General features: G+C 34.4%; 4 protein-coding genes across 10 annotated transcripts; 2 read left to right on the top strand and 2 right to left on the bottom strand.

Moving 5' to 3' along the window:
• Nucleotides 1–626: 626 nt before the first annotated feature.
• Nucleotides 627–7,539, bottom strand: LOC18032345 (squamosa promoter-binding-like protein 7). 2 transcript variants are annotated; one of them, XM_006419661.2, is made up of 10 exons: nucleotides 6,814–7,539; nucleotides 5,922–6,094; nucleotides 5,549–5,775; nucleotides 5,390–5,464; nucleotides 5,179–5,286; nucleotides 4,652–4,772; nucleotides 4,232–4,367; nucleotides 3,713–3,872; nucleotides 2,419–2,991; nucleotides 627–1,410 (listed from the first exon to the last, which is right to left on the bottom strand). In XM_006419661.2, exons 1-10 carry the CDS (start codon nucleotides 7,341–7,343, stop codon nucleotides 1,117–1,119), a joined length of 2,397 nt encoding a protein of 798 aa, XP_006419724.1. In that variant the 5' UTR covers nucleotides 7,344–7,539; the 3' UTR covers nucleotides 627–1,116. The 2 variants fall into 2 exon arrangements, with proteins under 2 accessions (XP_006419724.1, XP_006419725.1); XM_006419662.2 differs by having other exon boundaries at nucleotides 6,818–7,527.
• Nucleotides 7,540–11,647: 4,108 nt separating this feature from the next.
• On the top strand, nucleotides 11,648–15,812 carry LOC18032350 (serine/arginine-rich SC35-like splicing factor SCL28). Of its 3 annotated transcripts, none has more exons than XM_024182218.1 (8): nucleotides 11,648–12,085; nucleotides 12,353–12,430; nucleotides 12,527–12,691; nucleotides 12,827–12,888; nucleotides 13,060–13,096; nucleotides 14,578–14,805; nucleotides 14,966–15,268; nucleotides 15,603–15,812. In XM_024182218.1, the coding sequence occupies exons 1-7, from the start codon at nucleotides 11,922–11,924 to the stop codon at nucleotides 15,039–15,041; spliced, it is 810 nt and encodes a 269-aa protein (XP_024037986.1). In that variant the 5' UTR covers nucleotides 11,648–11,921; the 3' UTR covers nucleotides 15,042–15,268; nucleotides 15,603–15,812. The 3 variants fall into 3 exon arrangements, with proteins under 3 accessions (XP_024037986.1, XP_024037984.1, XP_006419708.1); XM_024182216.1 differs by having other exon boundaries at nucleotides 14,951–15,268; XM_006419645.2 differs by lacking the exon at nucleotides 14,966–15,268.
• A 750-nt stretch (nucleotides 15,813–16,562) lies between these two features.
• Nucleotides 16,563–18,625, bottom strand: LOC18032351 (NADH dehydrogenase [ubiquinone] 1 alpha subcomplex subunit 8-B). Of its 2 annotated transcripts, none has more exons than XM_024182213.1 (3): nucleotides 18,527–18,625; nucleotides 18,098–18,299; nucleotides 16,563–17,025 (listed from the first exon to the last, which is right to left on the bottom strand). In XM_024182213.1, the coding sequence occupies exons 2-3, from the start codon at nucleotides 18,283–18,285 to the stop codon at nucleotides 16,893–16,895; spliced, it is 321 nt and encodes a 106-aa protein (XP_024037981.1). In that variant the 5' UTR covers nucleotides 18,286–18,299; nucleotides 18,527–18,625; the 3' UTR covers nucleotides 16,563–16,892. The 2 variants fall into 2 exon arrangements, with proteins under 2 accessions (XP_024037981.1, XP_024037982.1); XM_024182214.1 differs by having other exon boundaries at nucleotides 18,539–18,619.
• A 1,074-nt stretch (nucleotides 18,626–19,699) lies between these two features.
• Nucleotides 19,700–20,593, top strand: LOC112097247 (50S ribosomal protein L33). 3 transcript variants are annotated; one of them, XM_024182209.1, is made up of 2 exons: nucleotides 19,700–19,834; nucleotides 20,278–20,593. In XM_024182209.1, the coding sequence occupies exon 2, from the start codon at nucleotides 20,279–20,281 to the stop codon at nucleotides 20,450–20,452; it is 174 nt and encodes a 57-aa protein (XP_024037977.1). In that variant the 5' UTR covers nucleotides 19,700–19,834; nucleotide 20,278; the 3' UTR covers nucleotides 20,453–20,593. The 3 variants fall into 3 exon arrangements, with proteins under 3 accessions (XP_024037977.1, XP_024037973.1, XP_024037972.1); XM_024182205.1 differs by having other exon boundaries at nucleotides 20,230–20,593; XM_024182204.1 differs by having other exon boundaries at nucleotides 20,227–20,593.
• Nucleotides 20,594–23,306: the final 2,713 nt, after the last annotated feature.

Raw genomic sequence — 23,306 nt, 5'->3', positions numbered from 1 at the left:
TTTTTTATCAAGAAAAAAAAAATCGAACCTGGTAATGATTGTCAAAAGATTTAAAGAAATTAATTATATTAAAGAAGGATTAGATTTTCGAAAGGAAGCAAGTTGCCAGCTTGCCATCCATCAGTGCCAGTTATGATAGTGTTTTTAACGCTGTCAAAACTTATGAATTGATTTATAATATCAAGATAAAGAGCTATTAATATACTCCCAAGAGCCAAATATTTTTCAGCACTTAGATGTGTCCCAGAAAGTAGAAACAGGGGAAGCAGCCAGCCAATTGGAGGAGCCGAAAGCCACCAAAGAGCCGGACACTGACGGAAACGCGAACTTCTTTTCAGACAACAACTAGTTATTTGCTTTTCACAGCAATCCACTAGTTTAATAAGACATGTAACAGGCAAAACAAAAAAATCGTGAATTAAGTATTCTTAAAGCAAATGCGAGAAAACATATCCTTTCGAAGATCAAAGGGCAGAAAAGAGTTTTAACCAAACGAATAGTTTGGTTGCTTAGAATTTCGAGGTTTCGTGACTTTTAATCTATAGAAGTTCAATTAGTCAATTACAAGATACTTTAGCTCGAAGATTAAGATAAAGCACAACAATTTCGCGCAGGCATTGAAGAGCGAGAACAAGATAACCTTTGAAGCATAGAGTACATAAATATCGTAGAATGAAATGAAATCACCATCAACTACGAGTTAATTTATCTTGAAGTTAAGCTAAAGCACAACAGCTATGAGCAGGCATTGGAGGAGAGCAAGAACGAGATCAGAACCTGCCAAAATCCTCTCTGATTACCCCACCAATAGAGCCAAACTTACATGCATAAAAGCTCAAATACACCAACAAAATAGCTTTCCACTAAAATCAAGAAACCAATCTTGATCTTCACGTCTCTCAAAAGCACAGTCAGCTATGTCTTGTTATATCCTATATGCAGCAAGCAAGCAGAAGCACTTGCATCGAGTCAATATGGACAAACTACATGAGAAGTACAAGGAGTTACTTGTGCTTCAGGCAACTTGATTTGATATGAGATACAGTGTACAATAGACGTACATGCAGATATACAGATGACAGCGATTGTTTGGTCCTAAAAACCTCTTTTCAACATCTACAAATTGCCAAACAAGGATCGACGTATGGATGTTGCAAAATGACCAACCTTTTGAGGGTGGAGGACCACCAAGCATACCCCAAAACAAACAGCAGCCATTGCTATTACAGTTACCGTTGGCAGAGAACTCAAGACTCTGCCAGAGAAAATGGGACTACATGATTTTCTTGGCAATTCCTTGATAAGGTTCACATTCATAACAACCTCTCTGTTCAAAAGTGGCACTACTTCGCACCTATCAACAGTTGCTGAATCCATCACTGCACCTATCTTATCGTTTGATCTTAAATCCTGTAAATGACATGACAATAAAATCACTGAAGGGTAGAAATCGATGTCAGTTTATGAAGCTGTACGAGAAGATAAAACTAGTTGATTTCCAAACATGAAAGAAACTAGATGATTAAAGATTTTAACTGTTGAAATGCTACCCCCAAAAAAAAAAAAAGGAGAGAGAGAGAAACTTGAAACAACCCAATGTAGTATTTTCACATCACTCATTTCACAAGCAAATGGCATCATTTTATCATCTAGTCCAAAAGTGGGTGTAAAAGTAGCATTTTCGTAAATTGCCTATCCCTAAACAAAACTAAAACAGGGAATCAGGATATTATGAGTAAATAGACAGTGTGTGTAATAATCTCAATGATCTGCTATAGTTTTGTGAATGTCCATGTAGCAGGAAGAAAGAAAAACTTCAACAAAATTATACAAGCTTGAATTTTTAAAAAAATTTCCCCTGTTTATGATGGTACATAAACATGAACCAAACCCCCCTAGTCCCCTACTCAACTAAAATGAGCCGGATCTGAATTCCAAACTTCTTGTACAACCCCAAGAGGTCTTAACAATAGAGCCAACTACTATTCCACAAAATTTTACTATTTAATAAGTATAGAAATGAAAAATAAAAAATGAAAATCTGGACAGTAATAATGGCAAGCTTCTTAAAGTGGCACTCCTTTGTTAATCAATGCAAGAATAATTCAATTCCAAAAAGATGAAGAATGACTGTCTACAAAACAGTATTAACACCATCACTAGAATTTACTTTCACACCAGAAGGCAGAAGCTGTTTTAGCAAAACTTCAAGATGCCAACATTAGGAAACATGTTGTACAACAATGTACCATTTCCATTGTGTCAGACTAGCAATATCATCACTAGATGGATTAAGAATGTTCCTGTGTAATATTTATAAGCAAGAAAAAAGAATCCATGGCAGATAAGCAAAAGGTTGCGAATACTTCAAAGTCCATGTTGTCAAGAAAACTGAATTAGGAAAATTTAAGTCCTCACCTGCTTGGTGCTAGGAACAAGTGAGTTGGCTTGCAAGCAGCTTTGAGAGCTGCTTATCATTTTCGGCACAATGTTCCCAGAGTGCTGCATTGGGCCTTCGTCTTTCTTAACTTTTTGACAAAGAATCCCTCTCGCATAATCCATATACTTAAGTAACAGCCCCATGTCAGAGTCACTGATGCCATTAACTGCAATGTTTGACTCAATGTTATTCATCAAAATCTTCATATTTTGCAACATTTTCTCCAAAATGGTGGTTGACTCATTGTATATCAGAAAACTCAATAGTTGATTAAATCTCTGAACTTCAGAAGACGATATAGTTTGTCGAAAACTTTCTGATGCCGGTGCCTTTAGTAGCCATGCTATGTCTACAAGAAGTTCAGTTAATGCTTTTTGTCTCAATGCAGAAACCTCACACAGGTCAGACAGCAATCCACTAGCCATAAACTGAGATCTCTTAGAAAAGAAAGATGCTTCAAATCTTTGCTGTATTATCTTTATTTCAGAACAAGTCCCTTTGTCCCCAATCAGTACAGGTATAAAGTTTGATAAACCAGACTCATTCTCAACCTGTTCAGCGGATTGTTAAGATTAATGAATCAAAAACAACCATTATCACATTACACTATCATATATCAGTACCAATCGACTGCTTATCATAATATGTTTACATTTCATAGCAGATCATAAAATTCACATGAAGCAATTGTTCAATTAAACTTCTGGCTGCATAATAACAGAACAACTCTAATCAATAGATCAACTAGGTGGACAGGCAACCAAATAACATTAATGCAGAGAAGTATCATGAATTATTTGTATGTGCCTCTTTTTCATACCAGTTTCTCTTTCTTCTATCATATTTATTCAATAAAAAAATAAATAGTACTAGACTGCCATGCATTCAAGAGATTCTGTTACCAAGAGATACTAATTCATGGGTATGTTAAATGGTTTGGCTAGCCATATCATAAAGACAAAGCAACAAAATAATGCAAGATTTATCAAACAACTCATCAAATTAATCTGGCACCTAAAAAATTATGCAAGGAAAACATAAAAGTTGAAAATTAAAAACGTACAGAAGCAGTATAGATACATATACTGGTATTAGAAAATAATATACAATCTTACGTGCAGTTATATATCTCAGAGTAAATTTCCTAATCAGAAGCTGCAGAACATCACAATTACTACAAACTGAGCCCATCACAGGACCATGCCAACAAGGCAATCACCTCCACAAAAGAATATAAACAGACTTTTGATTACAAATTTTCAAAATACTTACTTCAATAAATGCAGGACCAAAGAGATTTGCTTCAATGTGAGGAACATTTATCTTGTAAAACTGATGTTCAAGAGCAAGTGATTCCCCTTCACTTCCACCAAGTGGAGATACAATACAATAATCATGAGGCAGATACTTTCCAGCAAATGATATAAGAAACCTGTAATCATGGCCATCTTTATAGATCCTCGCATTATATAGTTCAAAAATCCAGCAAGAACACAAATGAAATATAAAACAACATAATTAAGAATCACTAAAAATAAACACAGCGACAAAGATCCCACATATAGTCCCCAGTGAAACAACATATGAGCCATACATTAATCACAATTTCAAATATATAAATCATTACAAAGAACTATTAAAATATGAGGGCTAAATAAACTAAAAATGATTACTATAGCAATTATATAATTGCCAAGTAAATACTTGACAGAGCATCAATGAATCAACTAGGATCCAACATAAAATGTAACAGAAAACACTCGTAGTTTCTTAAGGCTAACTGTGACATACCGCAATTTGGGTTGTATCAAATTGCTTCCACAAGCAACAAACTCCAAGGGCTTGCCAGCCTCAAAACATGAAGGCTGAACATAGTGAAGCTTTGGGGCCTGCACCTTTACATCAACTTTCACCACAGAAGTTCCACCTACATTAATTAAAAAGGCCTGATCATGTTTAAAAGTTAAACACTGTTTTGTTCTGAAGCAGGAACTATCAGAAACTAAGAGTGCAGGAAATAGAATTCCTGAGAAGCAGTGACAAAAAGCTGCTTTATGCAAAGTACTTGCAAACACACTATTTTGTAGAAACAAGTACAGGAATGGCAAAACCTTAAAGAAAGGGAAAAATAAAAAAGTAACAAGACTACATATCATATGATAAATCAATTGTGAACCTTAAGCATCATTAATTTAATCATCATTAAATTACCTTTAACATGGAAAATCATGTTGTTTAGATGAACAAACATGGAACCTCTTCCAGATAACATGCTTGCAGTTCCAGGTTCAACAACAAAATTGTGCACATATCTTATAGGATCTTCATATAACTGCTCGATGAAACCATGACAAAATGTTATTAAACGGTGTAACAAATGACAACATAAAGATGCAAAAAAATATGTATAAGGCTTGCAATCATCCTTAAAATTGAACAATGGTGGATATTCAGACATCATAATATCATTATAGAATGACCAAATAACAGGAGTTTTAGATGACTAAATCATGCCTCCTACAGACAAGCAGCTGATGAAGGAGGAAAAAAAAGGAAGTAACATCTATAGATAAAAATCAACTCTGCATAAACTGCTACAATCCGTCATAAGACCATCGTATGTATACACAACAACAATAATTAAATTACAATCCAAAGACTAATAAAATTACAATCCCAAGACTAATTAAATTACAATCCCAAAAGGAATGCATATAAAGCATCAGTTAAACCATTACCTTTGCCCACATAATCTTAGGCATTGCAATGAATACAGTCAAGATTGTACATCCAGGGCGGATATACCCCTCCAACTCAACTGGCATACTGGCCAACCAGTGGAATATCTGCAAATACATCCAGCAATGTGTTAGAAATTCCTAATACTCAATGCTACAAAACCCCTTTATTCCTTGCAATACTAAACTGTAGTAATGATTCTTTAAGTACTTGGTGCCGAAGTCTTCTTGGAAATTCCGCTGGATTCCAATCATATAGCTTGAACGAGATTCGACCTGTTGGACACTATAACAATAGACACAATTAATAATAAATCACAAGCATGGGAGCTCACATTAACATCATCGAAAAACAGTTGTCAGGACCCACCAAAGACGAATAAGAACTCTTATTGTCACAATTGGAAGGTGAAAGTGAAGCTTTAGAGTCATCTTTTCCTCTTTCCGCCCGGATTTCACCAGAAGCAACAGCGGAAATTCCACTATCACTGTTGACATTCTGCGTATTGGGAGCTGAGTTAAGGGCGGAAACAAGGCCATCTTCGGACTCCAAAAATGCTTCTTGATCAGTTATCTGACTACTCAAGCATAAACTATCTGCAATTAATTCATTATATCAGTCAATAGAACAATTTTCAAAGAAAGGAAAGATAACTGTGCTGCTCCCACCTTAAAAACCAAAAGTATATTTAAAAAAAAAAGTGATTATTGCACAATCTGCATTAGGTCAAAAGTTAAGATACCTTTTCCTGAATCATCATCGCAAATAATATCCTCACAGCGTGAGGCCCCTGGAGGTTCGCTGTCTACAGCACCTTTAGAATCTACAGATTTTCTACGCCGTCTATTGTTGTGGCGCTCCAATTTTCTTCGGCAACTTCTTTTACCTTCATCAAAATCAGATAATAAATGAAACCTGCAAAACAATTGCCAAACAAACCATCAGTTAAGAAAGATAACAACAAACCATCTGTCAACTTCCAACCAACCAAAATGACACACAGTACTGCCACTCGAGAATCAACGATGCAATGACACTTCAGTGGGAACTCCCAGTAATTTGATTTCAAATCATTACATACATTACAGTCTACATAAATTGAAACAACCACATTGTCATATTCACACAATTGCAAAGCAAAAGACTATAATCAAAATCCTTAACCTACTTCATAAAGAGGAACCAAATGCAAATGAATGGCATTTGATATGCATATGTTTAATTAACAGGTTATAACCCCAACCTTTGGCCTGAATACAGGAAGACAAATAGTTTCAAAATTCATCAAAAGCCTCCCACAGGAAGGCAACCAAAAACTAAGAAAGTACCTAAAATTTCAGAAGAGGTTTTCAACAAATTTAAGGAAGTTCATGAAAGGCCTATGATAAAAAATGCAAAATCACTCAAGTCACTAACTTCCAGCCAGCACGACCTAAAATTTACTCCCTAGAAGTCCATAACCAAATGACAAGATTTCAAACCTTCAACTTCGAATTGATATACACATAAAAAATTGCATACTTTCAGTTCAATTAAATTTCCAATGCCTCGCACTAACAACATGTTGACAATAATCAAGTACAATCCATATATATGAAGTTCACAATTACATGAAAAAAAAGTTTGAACTTTACTTGCCACACTGTTGACAATATCTCTTGCTCTCTCCATCGAGCAAAACGGTAGAAGCGTTTGCGCATCGAAGACAGACCCTATGCCTTTTATGATATCCTTTAAGCTCACTAATATCTGCCTCACACCCCGGCACCTGACACCTTGCCTTCCCTTGCCCGTGGCCCGCCCGCACCGTTCTGGCCCGCTTCTTCCCCGGCAGCCCCGCCTCCTGCTCCTCGAGCATCTCGTCAAGCTCCGGACACGCGCAAGGGATCCGACCAGCCAAAAAGTTGGAACACGTCAGCCTCGGATCGCGCTTCCTCACCCGCTCCAAATTGTTGACAACCGGAGGCTCCGGCTGCGGCTCGAGCAAGGGGTTTAATTCCAATTGAGCGGGATCTAGAGGGAGATTGAAATGATCGTCTGTGGTGAAGTCCAGGAGATCGCTCCAGTCCCAGAGTGCTGACGCGGACGGGTCCGCCTCCGTCACCATCGCCGGATGCACCTCCATCTCCGGGATTCTCGGCCGCTCAACGCCGTCTCGTTCCATTTCTTTTGGAGTCTTAATATTAAAAATAATAACAAAAATAATATTCTTAAAGTAGCTTCAAAGTTCAAACTTCAAAGAGTTGGTTTGGCCAACCAACGACGGAGGTTAGCATCGTTAGGTGATGACTCCATTCATTTTATTTTTCACTGTTTTTTAATCTCCAAGTCATTTTATTTTATTTTATTTTCTCCCTTTTATTCTAACCATCACCTTTTTCTTTTCTTTCTTTTCATTCTTAAAACAATTTTTCGAAGTAAAGGAACATCCAAACCATCAAATTTTATTCTAATTGACGGATAGCCCCTTAATGTTTCTTGAATGTACAACTGGACTCCTACAACCCTCACCAATATTATTGTACTATGTATATAATAAAGGCTAACAATTTTTGATACAACCCATTTAGGTTAGCCAAAATTGATATTATTATTATTAGTGAGTCGTTTCTATTACTTATTTAATAAGATTTGATTTTAGAGTTTTTGAGACAATAATTCATTTATGCCATGACCAACAATTCTTTGTCTAACAAAAATATGTTTTAGTTTATATATTTTAAATAAAATTTATTAGAGTTTATGAAAGTAGCACTACAAAAATTATAGAAAATACATGAAAAACATGTTGAGCATGTGAATTTGAAAAAAAAATTATTATTAAAGTCATGCTAAATAAACGACACAATAATAGACAAGTCGAGTTACTTTAATAAGTTGATATGTCGTCCAAATAGATTGAATTTGTTAATAAAAATTAATTTCGATGTCTAATTTTTAAATATAGGATTTAATTAGCTGTTCAAAATAGTGACAGGCTTGTCTTTTCTTTTTTCTTGTTTCAAAATTGAACATTATTTCAGTTCAAATAGGTCTTAATCATGTCAAAATGACTGAATACTCGTAGAGTGTTAACCCACGTGCTATGTCAAACTTCAATACATAGTAAGGGTACTTTAGACACTTTAATAGGGTAGGGGACCTGAATTGAGAATACTAAGAAAAATATAGACATTAATGATAAACTCCTATCCTTTTTTTATTTAAATTCGTTTACTTGTTACATCAAAAGCCCAAAAAATGGCGTGTTAGAAAACTGAGGCGAGTGCAAGGTGGCGACATGGAGAAAGGGGGGGGCCACGCGCAGATGGGGACACGCGTTGGATGCGGTGGGGTTAAGTGGGGCCGCGTGTGGAGGAGGCGAGTGGGGATTGGTCGATGGCGAATCGTTGGTAAAGGAAATGATAAATTGTGGTGACGACATGTCATCCGCGATAATAATGATTGATACTTTGGCTAAAATTAGACATCGTTTTAGTGGCCTTTCGAGTCGCCAAAAAGCCCTGATTCGGATCCCCAGACGAGAGTCTACGCTGTATTGCTGATTTGCTGCGACAGTGCGACGTCTCGGATCTGCGATGCTTTTCCAGTATAAAGTAACTTTTTATATTTATGCAATACTAAAAAGTGCCCCTAAAAAAGTTTGTTTTTTTTCTCTGTTGAGAGAAAAAAAGAGTAAAACGAAACACTTTCTAAGATTTTAAACGAAATATTTTCGACATGTGTAGGGATCGATATTTAAAATCATTTGTAGTTTATGTAGATTACCCCAAACGGATAATTGGGGTGTGTAATTCGCTGCTATAATAGAAGTTTTGTTAATTAGTTTGTAATAAATGTTGATTTATCAAAATACTATTATCCTACATCGGTTGGGAAAGAAAATAAAAATTAGTATATTGTGACGGAATTAATTTTAAAGTTGTAACAAATGTTTAAATTTGTATTAAAGTGATTAGTTTTAGAGTAATGCTAAGCATCTTAATATGGACCCCCCTAAGTTACATGCACGCCCACTCATTATTCATGTGAGAGATTTGTAAGTTACATGCATGTAACTTAGTATTAACCTCTTAATATTTAAGTACCAAGTTAACCACTCGGCAGTCACTCTCTCACAAGTGTGAAGAATTCGAATCCCCACAGATGCATTGTGGGGTTTGATTTAAAATTTATTCATCAAACCTTGAGTGAATGTTAAAATTTGGACATTGCTATTTGATATAAACTTATCTTAATAATTGTACAATTGTAAACATCATAAGCAATAATCTCATTAAAAAAAATACCAACTTAAGTCCCAACACGATATGACATTCATTTATTGGAAGATTATTCATTCCCTCCTCATGAGGGGCTGGCTCATTGCTTGATCTTTATTTTATTTTATTAAGAACATCATCCCCCTCCCTTAGATTAGTACTGGAACGTATCCCTCAAAAGTTCGGTGTTAAATTTGAATGAGATATTTTTTTTTTTAAATTCAAACTAGTAATTTAAGTTAGCCAAACTATAAAGTAGAGAAGAATATACTTTGAATCTTAATCTTAAAAGTATTTTATCAAAATAATGATATTAAATTCAATTGTGTATACGCTTCCGGGGAACAATATGGTACTCAATTTCATTCCATACACAAATGGGGGAGGGGGGGGGGGAGTAAAAAAAACAGACCCCTACGGTAGCTCTTGAATCTTGAATATGATGCTACCAAAACCAATAATTGTAGCAATTCACACATCTCTTCCTCATCAATCGGTACTAGTTGATGAGAAATCGAAATGAAAACGAAAAAAGAGAAAAGGAGAGCAGTAGGCATGAAATTCTACCATTTTATTTTGCCCAAGTTTAACAGAAACGGCGAGATATATTGATATTTTTTTTTATTGGATTTGGATCTGTCGGGATTGACGGGGCTTGAACCCACAACTTCCCCATTGATAGGGCGGTGCTCTGACCAATTGAACTACAATTCGGGGGTGGTAAAATGTACCAAATACCTATTTTTATGATTTCATTCAAACCATTTAATTTATATTTAGATAAAAATCGGCGTTGGAACAGAGACGTAAGTGATATATTAATATACACAAGGATATACACTTTCGTTAGAGCGGCACGGATTCCTTTCGTTATTGCCAAATCGATTGATAATTCATTTTTCAATGTCCCCAATGAAAAAAAAAAGTATTTTTTTACACTACTTTATTCTTTTCATTATATTTTATGCTTTTCGATTTCTTGACCCGGATATGAATCTAGATCATTATTAGCAAGATCATAATTTATGGGAACAAATAAATGGAGCAAACAAAACAATTAAATAACGGTAAGGATTTATAGGAGAATTTGACTCTTTATATTCTTGGGTCTTTTGTATTTTGCATTTCTGGAAAACAAAGGGGGTTATATCATTTCCTGGTGGATCAGTGAATTATTGGGCCGAGCTGGATTTAAACCAGCGTAGACATATTGCCAATGAATTTATAGTACGTTCCTATTAACTGCTGGGGCATCGACCCAGGAAGAATAAAGTCTAGGCTTATTTATAATTCACGATCAACTTCCTTTTGTAGTACCCTATCCCCAGGGGAAGTCGAATCCCCATTGCCTTCCTTGAAAGAGAGATGTCCTAAACCGCTAGATGATGGGGGCATACTTGCCCGACTGCCATTATACTTAGTACGAACATTTTTTTGAAATTGTCAATATAATGGAATGAGATGACTAACTATGAATGATCTTTGCACATTTTCTGATCCCATACCAATAGTATTTTTTTATTCATCCATCAATCACTCATTCTAATCGTCATTATATTCTAAAAATCGAAATCTATTATAAAAATTGCTATAAAGAAAATAATAAAAATAGGACAAAAGACGAAAGCAAGGGTCTCTTTTGATAATAGTATTTTTGTTAATGATATTTTTAAAAATTTGGGCAGCGCTATATGAGATTTGATGTAAACTTATCATAATAATTGTATAATTATAAATACCATGAGCAGTAGTCTCATAAAAAAAAATAACTTGAGTCCTAAATCCTAATGGATATGACATTCATTTATTGGATGATGGTTAAATAATTTTATAAATTATAAAATTTATCATTCAATAAATAAGTGAAACATGATATCAGGACTCAATGTACATAATGACTTACATTTTTTTTTTCAATCCCTAATAACATCTTGATCTTCAAACACTTTAAATCAAGTTAGCTAATCATAAATGCAATATAACATTCATTGATTAAAATAATAACCAAATAATTGGCAATCGAGATGTATTTTTCTCACATGAAATATTTTAAATGTAATTTAGCCGAAGCCATAATACTAACACTTTGAAAATAAAAATTATTGTAAATAAGAATCAAGTGAGATTTCTTTCAATAATACACGTATACACACACACGCACACATATTTATATATACACATACATACATATTTTGGAGCCACCATGAAATTATGGTGGCACGAGGCAAGGAAGAGCACTTTATCCAACTGTGTTAAAAAAAAAAGAAGAACGAAGTTTAAACTTTAAACCAACCCAAGTTCCCAACAGCCAAACACGCCTTTAATTAAGTACTCAGGGAGAGTGCGCTGCGCTGGTGCATATAAACTAAAACTAGATCTCTAATTTCATCTCTCCCTCCAAAACTTTCGAAATCTCTCTGCAATTAGGGTTAGGGTTTTAAAATCTTCTTCCTCTAGTCTATACTAACAAATCAAAGGCTATGGCGAGATACAGGAGCCGGAGCTACAGTCCTCGCCGACGGAGCAGGAGTCCTCGGATACGTGGCAGAAAGCGATACGACGATGAGCCTCGCAGGTCTTACGGAGACCGACGGTCTCCTGCTCCCTCGGGCTTGCTCGTTCGCAACCTCCCTCTTGACGCTAGGTGACGTGACTCTCTCAACTCAAAGCTTGAATTTTATTTATTAATTTATTTATTTATAATTTTTCTCCTCCGCTAATATCCTTTTTCTTATTTATATATTGTTTTTTAGGTAATATTTTCTATTAAAAACAAAAAAACAATAAAATTATGTGAGGTTTGATAAGTATAATATAATGTAGAAATAAGAAAATTAAGATATAATATTACTCTCAATTTTATATTATGATTGATAAAATAACTAAGGATTATTTACATTATGTTGTGCAGGACGGAGGAACTTAGGGTTGCATTTGAGCGGTATGGTCCGGTAAAGGATGTGTATCTTCCTAAAAATTACTACACTGGGTATGCTTTCTTTAACAAAAGTTGAAATTAGTTTAGTCTCTTACATATATTGTATATGAATTCTTGATTTTGCATTGGTATTATTTGGGTTTGCAGGGAGCCACGGGGCTTTGGATTCGTGAAGTTCCGTTATGCTGAAGATGCGGCTGAAGCTAAGCAACGACTCAACCATTCACTTATTGGTGGACGAGAGATAAAAATTGTCTTCGCTGAGGAGAATAGGAAAACTCCTCAAGAGATGCGTACGAGTGCCCGCGTAAGGTATTATGAATAATAGATGTTTTTTTTTCCCTTTTTTGTATGCCATTTGGTTATTTTGGACCTCTTAAAAATTAGATTTTGATTTCATCATGTATTCAGATAGTTATTAACTTTTTTTTTTTAATTCTTGTAAAGTGGTCGATATGGAGGAAGCTCTAGGAGGACTCCACCAAGATCTCCAAGACGCCGTTATCATTGTCAGTTTAATTTATTCTTCTGTTTATTAGAACTTTCTGGCATGATCATGTTCAAGTTGTGGGGTTGCACTCATCTGAAGCTGTTTATTATAACGAAACTACTTCTGCAAATCAACTAGGCTTACCACTGTAGAATTATGCTAAATTATTTTTTCTCTTTTTGAATTCCAGCTTACTCCCGCTCACCTTCACCAGTGCGTGTCTCAAGGTACATTTCATCTGTCTGAATATGAAGAATTTCAGTTTGTTTCTTCATTAATGTGGGGGTGGAGATTTTTTTAAAATTTTTTAAAAAAAAAAAAATCCCCCCCCCCCCCCCCCCCCCCCCCCCCCCAAAAAAAAAGGATAATACAGGTAGCCTTTAATTGCTGATTTGTGGGATTCTTTTTGTTTGTTTATTTTTATTTGTATAATATTGCTTTAGCTTGGTGCAAAGAAAGCATAAATTGTATAATTAGTTCATGTGAAACGCTTGTTCAACCTCTGAAATTGGCAATGAAAAATTTTGTTTGGTTCAAAACATGCAAATTCTAATTTTTTTTATTGGAAGTTCGAGGAATCTGACAGGTTTTGTGATGCTAATTTGGTTGTATTAACTTATTTCAAGCCTTTCACATGAAGACCTTACTTTGTTCAGACTGTTTGAATGCTAATGCATAGAGGCTTTTTGTTTTCCTTAGAGATCATGTAATGTGTTGCGATGAATATGAATGATATCTGCTGGTGGCCTTGTTGATGCAGATAGTAAAGTGAAAAGGGGGACTTTTAAAGACTTCAGATTTATAGAGATTAAAGAGAGAGATCATAAAGTCAAACAACATGCTTATCTTTCTATCAAAGCTTCTCAATATGTATTATCCATAGTCTCACCTTCACCAGCTATTCAGTGGAATTGGATCTCTTATTGTGTGACATCTGGTTTGTGAGGGTTACTACACTGAATGAATTGGATAGCTAAACTTCGTGTGAGAGATAACTAGTATCGTGAGGATACCTTTTTTTTTTCTTTCTTCACCAAGTAATTTTTCAATAAAAACTTGTTAAGTTTGATATCTTGTTTTGCATATACTATCCAGTTAAGAAAGAAAATAAAGCTTATAGTTGGCCAAAGAAAGAAATCATCTTCAAAGTGGAAAGCTATTCAAAGTTTTACCGGTAGAGATATGATGGCTTTGTCCAAGAAAAAGATAAATTGAGGTTTTAGAAAGTTGGGGCAAAGAGAGCCATGAAGTTGTCCGATGCTGATCAATCAGTACAACATTTTAGAGCCTAACTTTCAATGTCTGGATCCACGTATCATATTTTTGTTCAGAAACATTGGAAAAGGTAAAGGTCGTGTTTTGATCAATAAGATTTGAATGAGGGTGTAAGTAGATTTTTTTCTCCCTCAAGTCAATTAAAAGATAATATTTTTTCAATTTTGATGATCTGGTTTGTTTTGAATTTGCTTTATTTTGGAAGTTTTACAATGCTTACTGAGGATGGCGAGACTTTATTTTGTGAGAACTAGAAATGCATATAGTTTGTATACCGTATTCGTTGGATATATATCTTCTTGTCCTATGTGCTAATTTGTTAGTTTGTTTTTTATATTATTTTTGTCTTTATTTTAAGAATCACTTATTTATTTATTTATTTATTTTTGAGTGAAGATTTCTTATTGGATTAACTGTCTTGCTGCTGAGATAGGGATCGTAGGGCAAGGGATGATAATCGTTCTCCTAGGCAATCTAGATCTATCTCACGATCCCTTTCCCCACGCGATGAGAGGGACTACAGGTCAAACGAGAGGTATCCTAGTCCAATGGAGAATGGTCGTCGGAGTCCACATGATGAGAGGGGTTATGAACCCAGCATGTCAAGGAGTCCTAGGGGTAACAGCCGCAGTCCTTCCAGGTCTCGTTCGCGATCTTACAGGTAGTTACTTCTCTTGGTTTCTATTTTTGATTTAATGGATATGTTAATCTTCTTTACAGTTTAAACAATATCTACTTCCCACTTTGGGGTTACTAATCACTTTTACTTCATTGGGTCATAATGGGGGTTTTGGCTCATAAAATAGTTTTGAGATCCACAGAGTTTGGAGAATTTCCATGGAGATAATGGTTCCTTGGGTGGCTAAGTCAAAGTTGAATGAAGCCTTTAGGTTTTAGTTTTTGTTGCTGAATGGCAGGGTGGAGTTAGGTCTCAGGTTCTTATTTTACAAAGATGAGAGATATAGTGCATTTATTTACAGTGTGAGCAAAAAGTTACTGGAGCATTGCAAACAGATAATGCAGAAATGAAACTTCTTATCCTACGTTGATATCTGAATAGGCTTGAAACACACAATATGCACTGGTTAAATCATGTGGAATTACTCATGTCTGTCCCAGTTAAGGTAATCTGGTCCCAGAACACAAGTGTTGTTGATTTATAGCTCCAAATAGATGAAAGTTAAATTGCTAATTGTTGTCAATTGCGGATTGGTTGATTTTGGTTCTCGCCATTGTGATACTCTGTAAGAAAATTTATTAACTTGTGTTCTTGACTTAATTTTCTAGTTTGTAGTACAATCAGCAACTTATTTGAAAACAGGAATTGAACTTGGCAGCTGAAGTTTTTGGATTGGTTATAGTGTAATATCCAACTGATGAATTTCTTTTGCATGCATCTTTTTGTTGTGTTGGTTATATGTGGCAGCAAAATGATTTTTATTTTGTCTTTTCATGCAGTACTCGCTGATGGATGTTGAAGCTTTTGTTCCTGTGGGAAGCTGCTACGCCTATAATGCTGTCATAAGAGTATAAGAATTAGTTTAGCGAGATGGGTATGTTAAGAATGTTGGTAAATGACTTAATGACTTGTATTACTGATGTTGGTACACCTTTTGCATGTTTATACTTTTATATTCTAATATAGCTAGTCAAATGGTGTTTGTAATAGCTTATTGGAGATATTTCCTCAGTGTAGAGTCTGTTTCGTGGTGAAATTTTCTTTCATCAAATTTCTTTTGATAGAATCCTGTTTATCTGGATTTATTAAACTTGTAGATTAACAAGGAAATTGGCCAAGACCAAATGAAGGCCAAATAAAATGTTTTGGAGGCAACCACATACTTCAAATCTGATGATTGAAAAATATAACTATCTGGTGAGTGCGATTTTGGTCCACTTTATTTGAAAACTGGTCTAAAGATAGGCTTCTGTGAAAATTCGGATGCATCTTTCATAGTATTTGGAACACGCTAACCAAGCCGTCCGTGCGGAAAGAGGTGCGATATTTGATTGCATAATTACTACCATTACAAGCCTTTATCAGGCCTGATGCTGCCTGAGCATTGCGAAAACTAATATTCACATAATTAGCAGAATTTTGGTATTTACAAATTAAAACAACTGCTAGTAATAAATCCACTCAACCCTCATTTCTGTATTCCAACTTCAGGGTGTGATTGTTTATCACAGAGTGTCAACTAATATTTTCATTTAAATGTTTTTACCCAAGAACGAGAGAACTAGTGAATGAGGTTGCTTGGCCTAGCATTATTTGCGTGTTTTCTGCCCAATAGAACAAAGAACCAAGGTATCACACTTAAGTATCAAGCTAACATTTACGGGAAAACAAAAAAGGAGAAAGAAAGATGCATGTATCATTACCCTTTGAAAATGAAGGATGTTCAAACTCACATTGCCTGACAAGAACAGGACCCGACACAGCATAGTGCTGCTGCCGCCTTAACCAACTTTCCTTTGTGGGCATGAAAAACAGATCTTCCGTTCAATACATAATTAATATTCAGTGGGTGATCTTAACAGACATTCCAATGGTGAAGGATGCATTCATCAAGTAGAATTGTCTTTTCAATCAAAAACATTTCCAGTGGGTGATCTTAACCGTACAAAAGGGGAATAACTCAAAGTGAAAGGGAAATTCCATAAACAAATGTTTGCAAGAATAGTATTTGCTCACTGCAAAGTGTCCTAACTTATTCTGGGCATCAAGTTACAGGTATCATTTGCCAATCAGTTCAGAGGGCATGTTTTCTCAAATGCTTGCTGCTCTTTGCGACAAAAATCAAACTCATTTGTATGGTAATACAAGCAACCAACATATTCATCCATCTCCTTCGTGCACTTTTGATGAAGATCTTTTAGCCTGCAGTGCCAAATATTTGTCAATTTAGAAAATAGAAATCAACCAACCATAAATACTCTGGTTATTGTAGACCTTCCTATACATTTTGTGTAAGCTTCTATTAAAAATTTTCCTCTCAAGAATTACATAAAAAATCATTTCTTAGTGTCACCCACAAATTATGAAGTTCCAACAGTGTCAGGAAACAAGCTGGTCATTAAATTATTATTGTAAATCATTCACGGATTGGAGAATCATGATACTTAGAATATTTGTTAGAATAGAGAGAAGCCATGATGGATGATTAAAGAACAGAGAGGAATAATACATCAATATACAAGACATGAGGGAAACTCAAAGTAGGGATTAAATGTAAGAAAACTCCCGACCGGGAAGACATTAAATTATCATCATATGCAACATGTAACCTACCATTAGCAAAAAAGGGGAAAAGCAAGTGCGGCAACTTGGGGGACAATGTATGACTTATGAAGAAAGAGTAAGGTGCAAATGACAAGATCCCAGTTCTATCTTGAAGGGAGTGAGTTCCCTAATTTTCTAATGACACAAATCCTATACCTGTTGCTTCAAGTCAGCAAGTTGTTCTCATTATTTGTAAGGTTCCTAATTCAACCAAATAACGAGATAATGTCAGGGAGTGAATAGGAATGATGGTAGGTAATCCCAACGAGATAATGTCCAAAACATACCGACAGTTTCAGCTCAAACTTATTTAGAACTTTGAAGCGCTAGAAGTGGCAAGAAGTAACAGCAAAGTTCAACCAAATAACGAACCTTAAGCAAATTGAATTGGAAAGCTTAACATACTAATCTCTTGGTGGTTTCATCACAAAATACTCTAATGCAACTCCATCAAGTCATAAAATATACAAAAGATCCCTAATCAGATTACATGCCGTCAAAAACAGCCTTACAAAAACACATTTCCAATGTTTATGCTTCCCAAAATCCACATTTTTCCCTTTAAAAAAATGAGACGCATAATAATTCAATTCCTTTTCAGCTTGGTCAATTCATCAGCCGTTAAACACAATTTCAGTGACATGAAAAAAAACAAAAAAAAAAGACTTACAAGCCAAGGACGCAGCGAGTGACTTGGCGACCTTTATCGAGGCATTTTTCGGGATTGGGATCCTTCTGCTTGCATTTCAAAAACTCGACATTTTCATGTTGGCATCTCAATCCGATGTGCTTAGACGACGCCGTTAGCACTGCCGATGACGGGATCGGATCACCGCTAGGGTCCACAGCGGTTGCCATCTCCAATCGATTATCTTCAAAAAAATAAGAAAAAAATTCAAACTTCGATTGATTCACATGATGTTTGGTTCCTCATGAAACGACAAAAAAAGAAAATAATTCGATGAATTATCTTTAAAAAAAAGTCATTTTAACCTAAATTTAATCCTACGATTTCACAAAATTCTACATTTTCTAAGAAATTAAGGAGATAATGATTACTATTTTTGGGCAAATAAAAATGGATCGAATAATTATTTACTTTCAGATGAACCTTTTGTCGATTTCTTTGATAAGAGCTTTCTCTCCACCGAGAACGAGCTGTGAGACTCAAAGAAGTAGGAGATGAATTTACTTTAGGGTACTGTCAGCTCAGCTGGTTGCTAAAGTGAGCCAGTACACTAACGTACGCCAATTCAAAATTAAAAAAAAATAATTTTAAGGTTTTTTTTGTTCATTTAAATAAAGTACATATTTTATTCCTTTAAGCAAACAAGTCCCTCATAGTCATTGCCATCCAGTTAACAATTAACAACTCAAGTCTTAAGATGACGGAAATGCTCTTATCAAGGAAATCGCTGCCGTCGTTTATAATCCTACGACATTTTCAGTTAGTTGGAGGAATTTGTATATTATCTATTTGTAATTGTACTGAATAATTTTTGCATTGCATGTATGATTTTTTGTTAGATCTTTTACGATGATTGAATCTTCTGTGTTAGTTCTAGATACCAAAGTTCGTAAACAGCATGTCAGCATGTAAGCTGAGTTATGTCACTAAAACAGATTTTCATGCATAGATGTCCAGACTTGGATCTTTCTTACAGCAGCAAAATTACATATATTTAACTGCTTTTCTCTCTTGATTTCTTTTTGTCCCTTGTTTTGGCCTTTAATCTGGGTTTACTATTAATTCCGGTATTTATTAATTTTTCTTAGTTTTAATTTTCTGGTTTTACCATTCACTGTTTACAGTTTTACAAAGTTCAAGTTGGTATACAATCACTAGAAGGGATCACCATTACCCGAGAACATTGCGAAAATTTAGTAACTTCCTAGATTTATTTTCAGAAGTAAGTGGGCATTTCATCTGTGGCACGGCACCTTTAAAAGTAAATTAATTTTTTTACTTAGTTCCTGTACTTTTTAAAATTTTTTTCCCAGTTCAAGTAATCTTTTGCAATTATTATGCATATCCTGCAACTTTTAACCTTATTATTCTTATTGACCTAAAATTGAGTGCATCAAAACAATAATAAACTTAAAATTGTTTAAATTTACCGCTAAGGAAAGGTTTAGAATGGATAGACGTGCTTTTAACTTAACTCTCCAAGAGTCAAAAGTTTAATATCGTAAGGGTATTTTGGTAACTTTAAAATGGTTACTTGACCTATTTGATATGAACGGGAAAACTTTTTATATTTTGTGAAAAAGTCAAATTTTGTTCCCCCTTTCTAATATTGTTTGTTTTACACAGATAAACCTAAAATAGTTCTCCTTTCTCTCAGTCTCAGTCGTTGTTTAGGTTTCTCTTTTCAATCTTTTCTACTCGCCGCTGCCTATTCTAACTGTAAGTTAATCAAACAAGGAATCCATTCAATTTTTTTTTTATTACATTCATTTTTTTGTTCATGTGTATTTTTTTAATGCTTTGTGGATAACTGAAGCTAGATTTGGTCATGTTTCAGTTTTATTTTTTTATTTTTTAATTTGCACTTGAGATGTTCTTGGCTTATTGATTTGATAATTCTAAACTTATGTCTAATCAGTTATCTTTGTTATTGCGGCATGATTTTGTTGCGTATTTAGATTAGTAATTTTTGTGATAATATCTTTTGCAAATGAATTTAGACTCTGGTTAGAACTGACTTGTGGGAAATATATTTTTCTGTTTACATGTTAAATATATAATTCCAGTAATCTATGAAGATTTTTTGTTTTGAACATTGTTTTATTTCCTAGAAGTATCTGTTAGTTCCAATTTTGATTGGTCTTTTCGGGTGTGAATTGAAGAATGGGGGACAAGAAGAAGACTTTCATGTTCGTGCGGCTTGTCTCAGCTGCTGGGACTGGATTTTTCTATGTCAAGAGGAAGAGTGCTAAGAAAGTCTTGGAGAAGCTCGAGTTCCGAAAATATGACCCGCGAGTGAATCGCCATGTTCTATTTACAGAGGCGAAAATGAAGTGACATACCTTGAGTGATTTTTTCTGTTCATCGACTCTTGACACTTGAATTAGTAGTATACTATTGCTGTTTTTGTGGACAATGCTTAACCTAGTAGAGCTCAATAAATATTTCTTTTGTGGATGCTGTGTCTTTTTCTTGTTTGATTGCTCTCTCTTACACACAGAAATTTGCTGTTATAAATATTTGATGGTCGGTTGGATATTACTTATCGTGTTTTTTAGATGTGGCTATGATGCAGTAATCATGTACTGTATTCTATATCAGCTATACTTTGCTGCTCACCGACAATTTTTTCACATTGGTTCCTACTGACCGTCGCTACCTAGTGAAGGTAGCATTCTTAAAGTGTTTTGTAAATGGAAAATTTTGGTTTAAAGAAGAGATTTTAAAGAATGCATGTCCTGGTATTTCCTCTTTGATAGAAATTTTAAGTTTTAACTTCCAACTCTTTTTTTTGGGTAAATTTCTTGAAACTTTAATTTTATTCTGTTTTAAACCTCCTACCATGCTTCTGAAAACATCTTAGAAACTAATATCATTGTGAAATTGAACTCAATTTGAAAGGCAGGGTGAAAGAAACCACATCTGTAGTTTCTATTATTCCCAATTTTGCACTGTGATCCCTTCCTTCTGAATTACCATACAATGTTTTTAGTGACAGCTCGCTAAGCTCACAGAATGCACCTTTTTGCCTGTGAGTTTCATACTAACTGAGGTAGTAACATCCATCATGGCCATTCTTTTGCTTAAATGCTTCGTTTGCTTGTAGTTGGTGACAATTTTGTGCTACTTTGAACTCAATGCAAGAACTTGACTATCTATGCATATAATTTTGCCAGGAAACTGTTCTTGTAACCATTTGTGTCGTATTGTGGTTGTGTTTGATTCTGTCTACATTGCTCCATAGGGAAAAGAGAAGAAGATCAAAATGAAATTTGACAGACATGTGAAAGGCAAGCTTTGATGAGCTTTGCAGAAACGAGCAAAGCCTTAGAGCCCTTTTAACAGCATTGGGTGTTACTGGCTCCACTATATTCATTCAAACCCGACCCATATGATTATGGATTAGCCAGATAAGGAAAGAACCAGGTCATTTGAAACCAAATTGTTTATAAGGTTAATTTTTAAAAACCTCCCTGAGGTTTGGGCTTGTTGCAAGTAGATGGCGAGAATTTATTTATTTGTAAAAAATCCCCTACCATCAGTTAATTTTAACGTTGACCATTTGTTGACTGTGCAAAGACAATATTACCCTTAACAACAGTTTGTAGACGGAAATAACTAAAAAAAAAATTAAAATTTTTTGCTATTTTACCCTTTTTAAATTATTGATATTTTCTTAAAGTTCCTATAAAAAGGATAAAATTAAAAATTTGAAAAATCCTCTTTAAATTATTGATATTTTTTTAAAGTTCCTACAAACAAGATAAAATTAAAAACTTAAAAAATGAAATAGTTATAATCTTTACCTATGATATTGTAAATCTTTGGAATTGACAAGGATAAAATTGTCAAAAAATAAGGTTTGTGCTTTTCGCGCCAATAATTTTAATTTTTTTTTTAGTTATTTCCGTTTACAAACTGTTGTTAAGGGTAATATTGTCTTTACACAGTCAACTAACGGTCAATGTTAAAGTTAACTGACGGTAGGAGGTTTTTTACAAATAAATAAATTATCGTCATCTACTTACAACAAGCCCAAATCTCAGGGGAGGTTTTTAAAATTTACCCTTGTTTATAAATAGTGTGTCTTTCTCTTTTATTTTAATTTGTGTATGAAGTTTGAACCCGACGAACTGGAAAACGAGTAGATTATTCTTTGAATTTTAATCGTGCATGCCTTTCAAAAAATGTTTCACAAAACTGAGCAATTGCATAGAAAACAGAAACCAAATAAGGAAATGGAGACGAGATAATCATTTTAAACCAATCATTTTGGTCAATAGCACTATTGAATTTGTTAACAATCGTTTTCACTTAGTTCTTTTGAAGTCAGAAATTTATCCCAACCCTAGCCTAGGATTTCATGAAAGGTACTTACAACCACCAAAACCAAATGGAATCATACCAAATACATTAAGTGTCAATGTAATGACTAGTGAAACAATCAAATTGAGATAAGTATTGACTTGAGATTGTAGTGACTGATAAAATAATAAAATAAATTACCGATCAAAAGAGTATTTTGATTTTTGATAAATTGTGTTAGTGTAGTTTTTATGAGTTTGAAAAGGAGAGTATGTATACCTGATAAATTTTATTCTAAAAGTGATGTTTTATTTTGTAATGATTAAAATAGATAGAAGTTTAAATAGCTTTTTATTTATATATTAGCGCCTATGGAAAAGTAATACATTATTGGCCTTTTGTTAAACTAGTTAAGTTATAATAGAAATTTAAATAATATGATGATGTGTATAATAAATTGCTTACCAAAAAAAAAAAAAAAAACTCCCACCTATTTTTAGAAACTGATGCCAAAATAATAAAGTATTGAGGAAATAAGCCGTTTAAAAAAAATTTATCAAATACTATGGTTATCAAAATTTACAAAAGTAAGTTTCCTTATAGAATTTCAATCGAAATCTAAAACGGGCCAAACGGCACTTGGTGGACTTCGATTGGTAATTACTACTCTCTTCTTATATTAATAAATGAGGACACGTGGCTACTTAAAAATACTGGGTAATTTTTAAAAAACTCCCCTGAAGTTTGGGCTTGTTGTAAGTAGATGGCGATAATTGATTTATTTGTAAAAAATCCCCTACCGTCAGTTAAGTTTAACATTGACCGTTAGTTGACCGTGCAAAGACAATATTACCCTTAACAATAGTTTATAAACGAAAATAACTAA

This window comes from Citrus clementina, unplaced genomic scaffold (assembly GCF_000493195.1).
Source record: "Citrus clementina cultivar Clemenules unplaced genomic scaffold, Citrus_clementina_v1.0 scaffold_9, whole genome shotgun sequence".
Classification (NCBI taxonomy): Eukaryota; Viridiplantae; Streptophyta; class Magnoliopsida; order Sapindales; family Rutaceae; genus Citrus; species Citrus x clementina.
The sequence above is the reverse complement of the archived record's forward strand: the minus strand, read 5'-3'. Positions and strand labels throughout refer to the sequence as shown.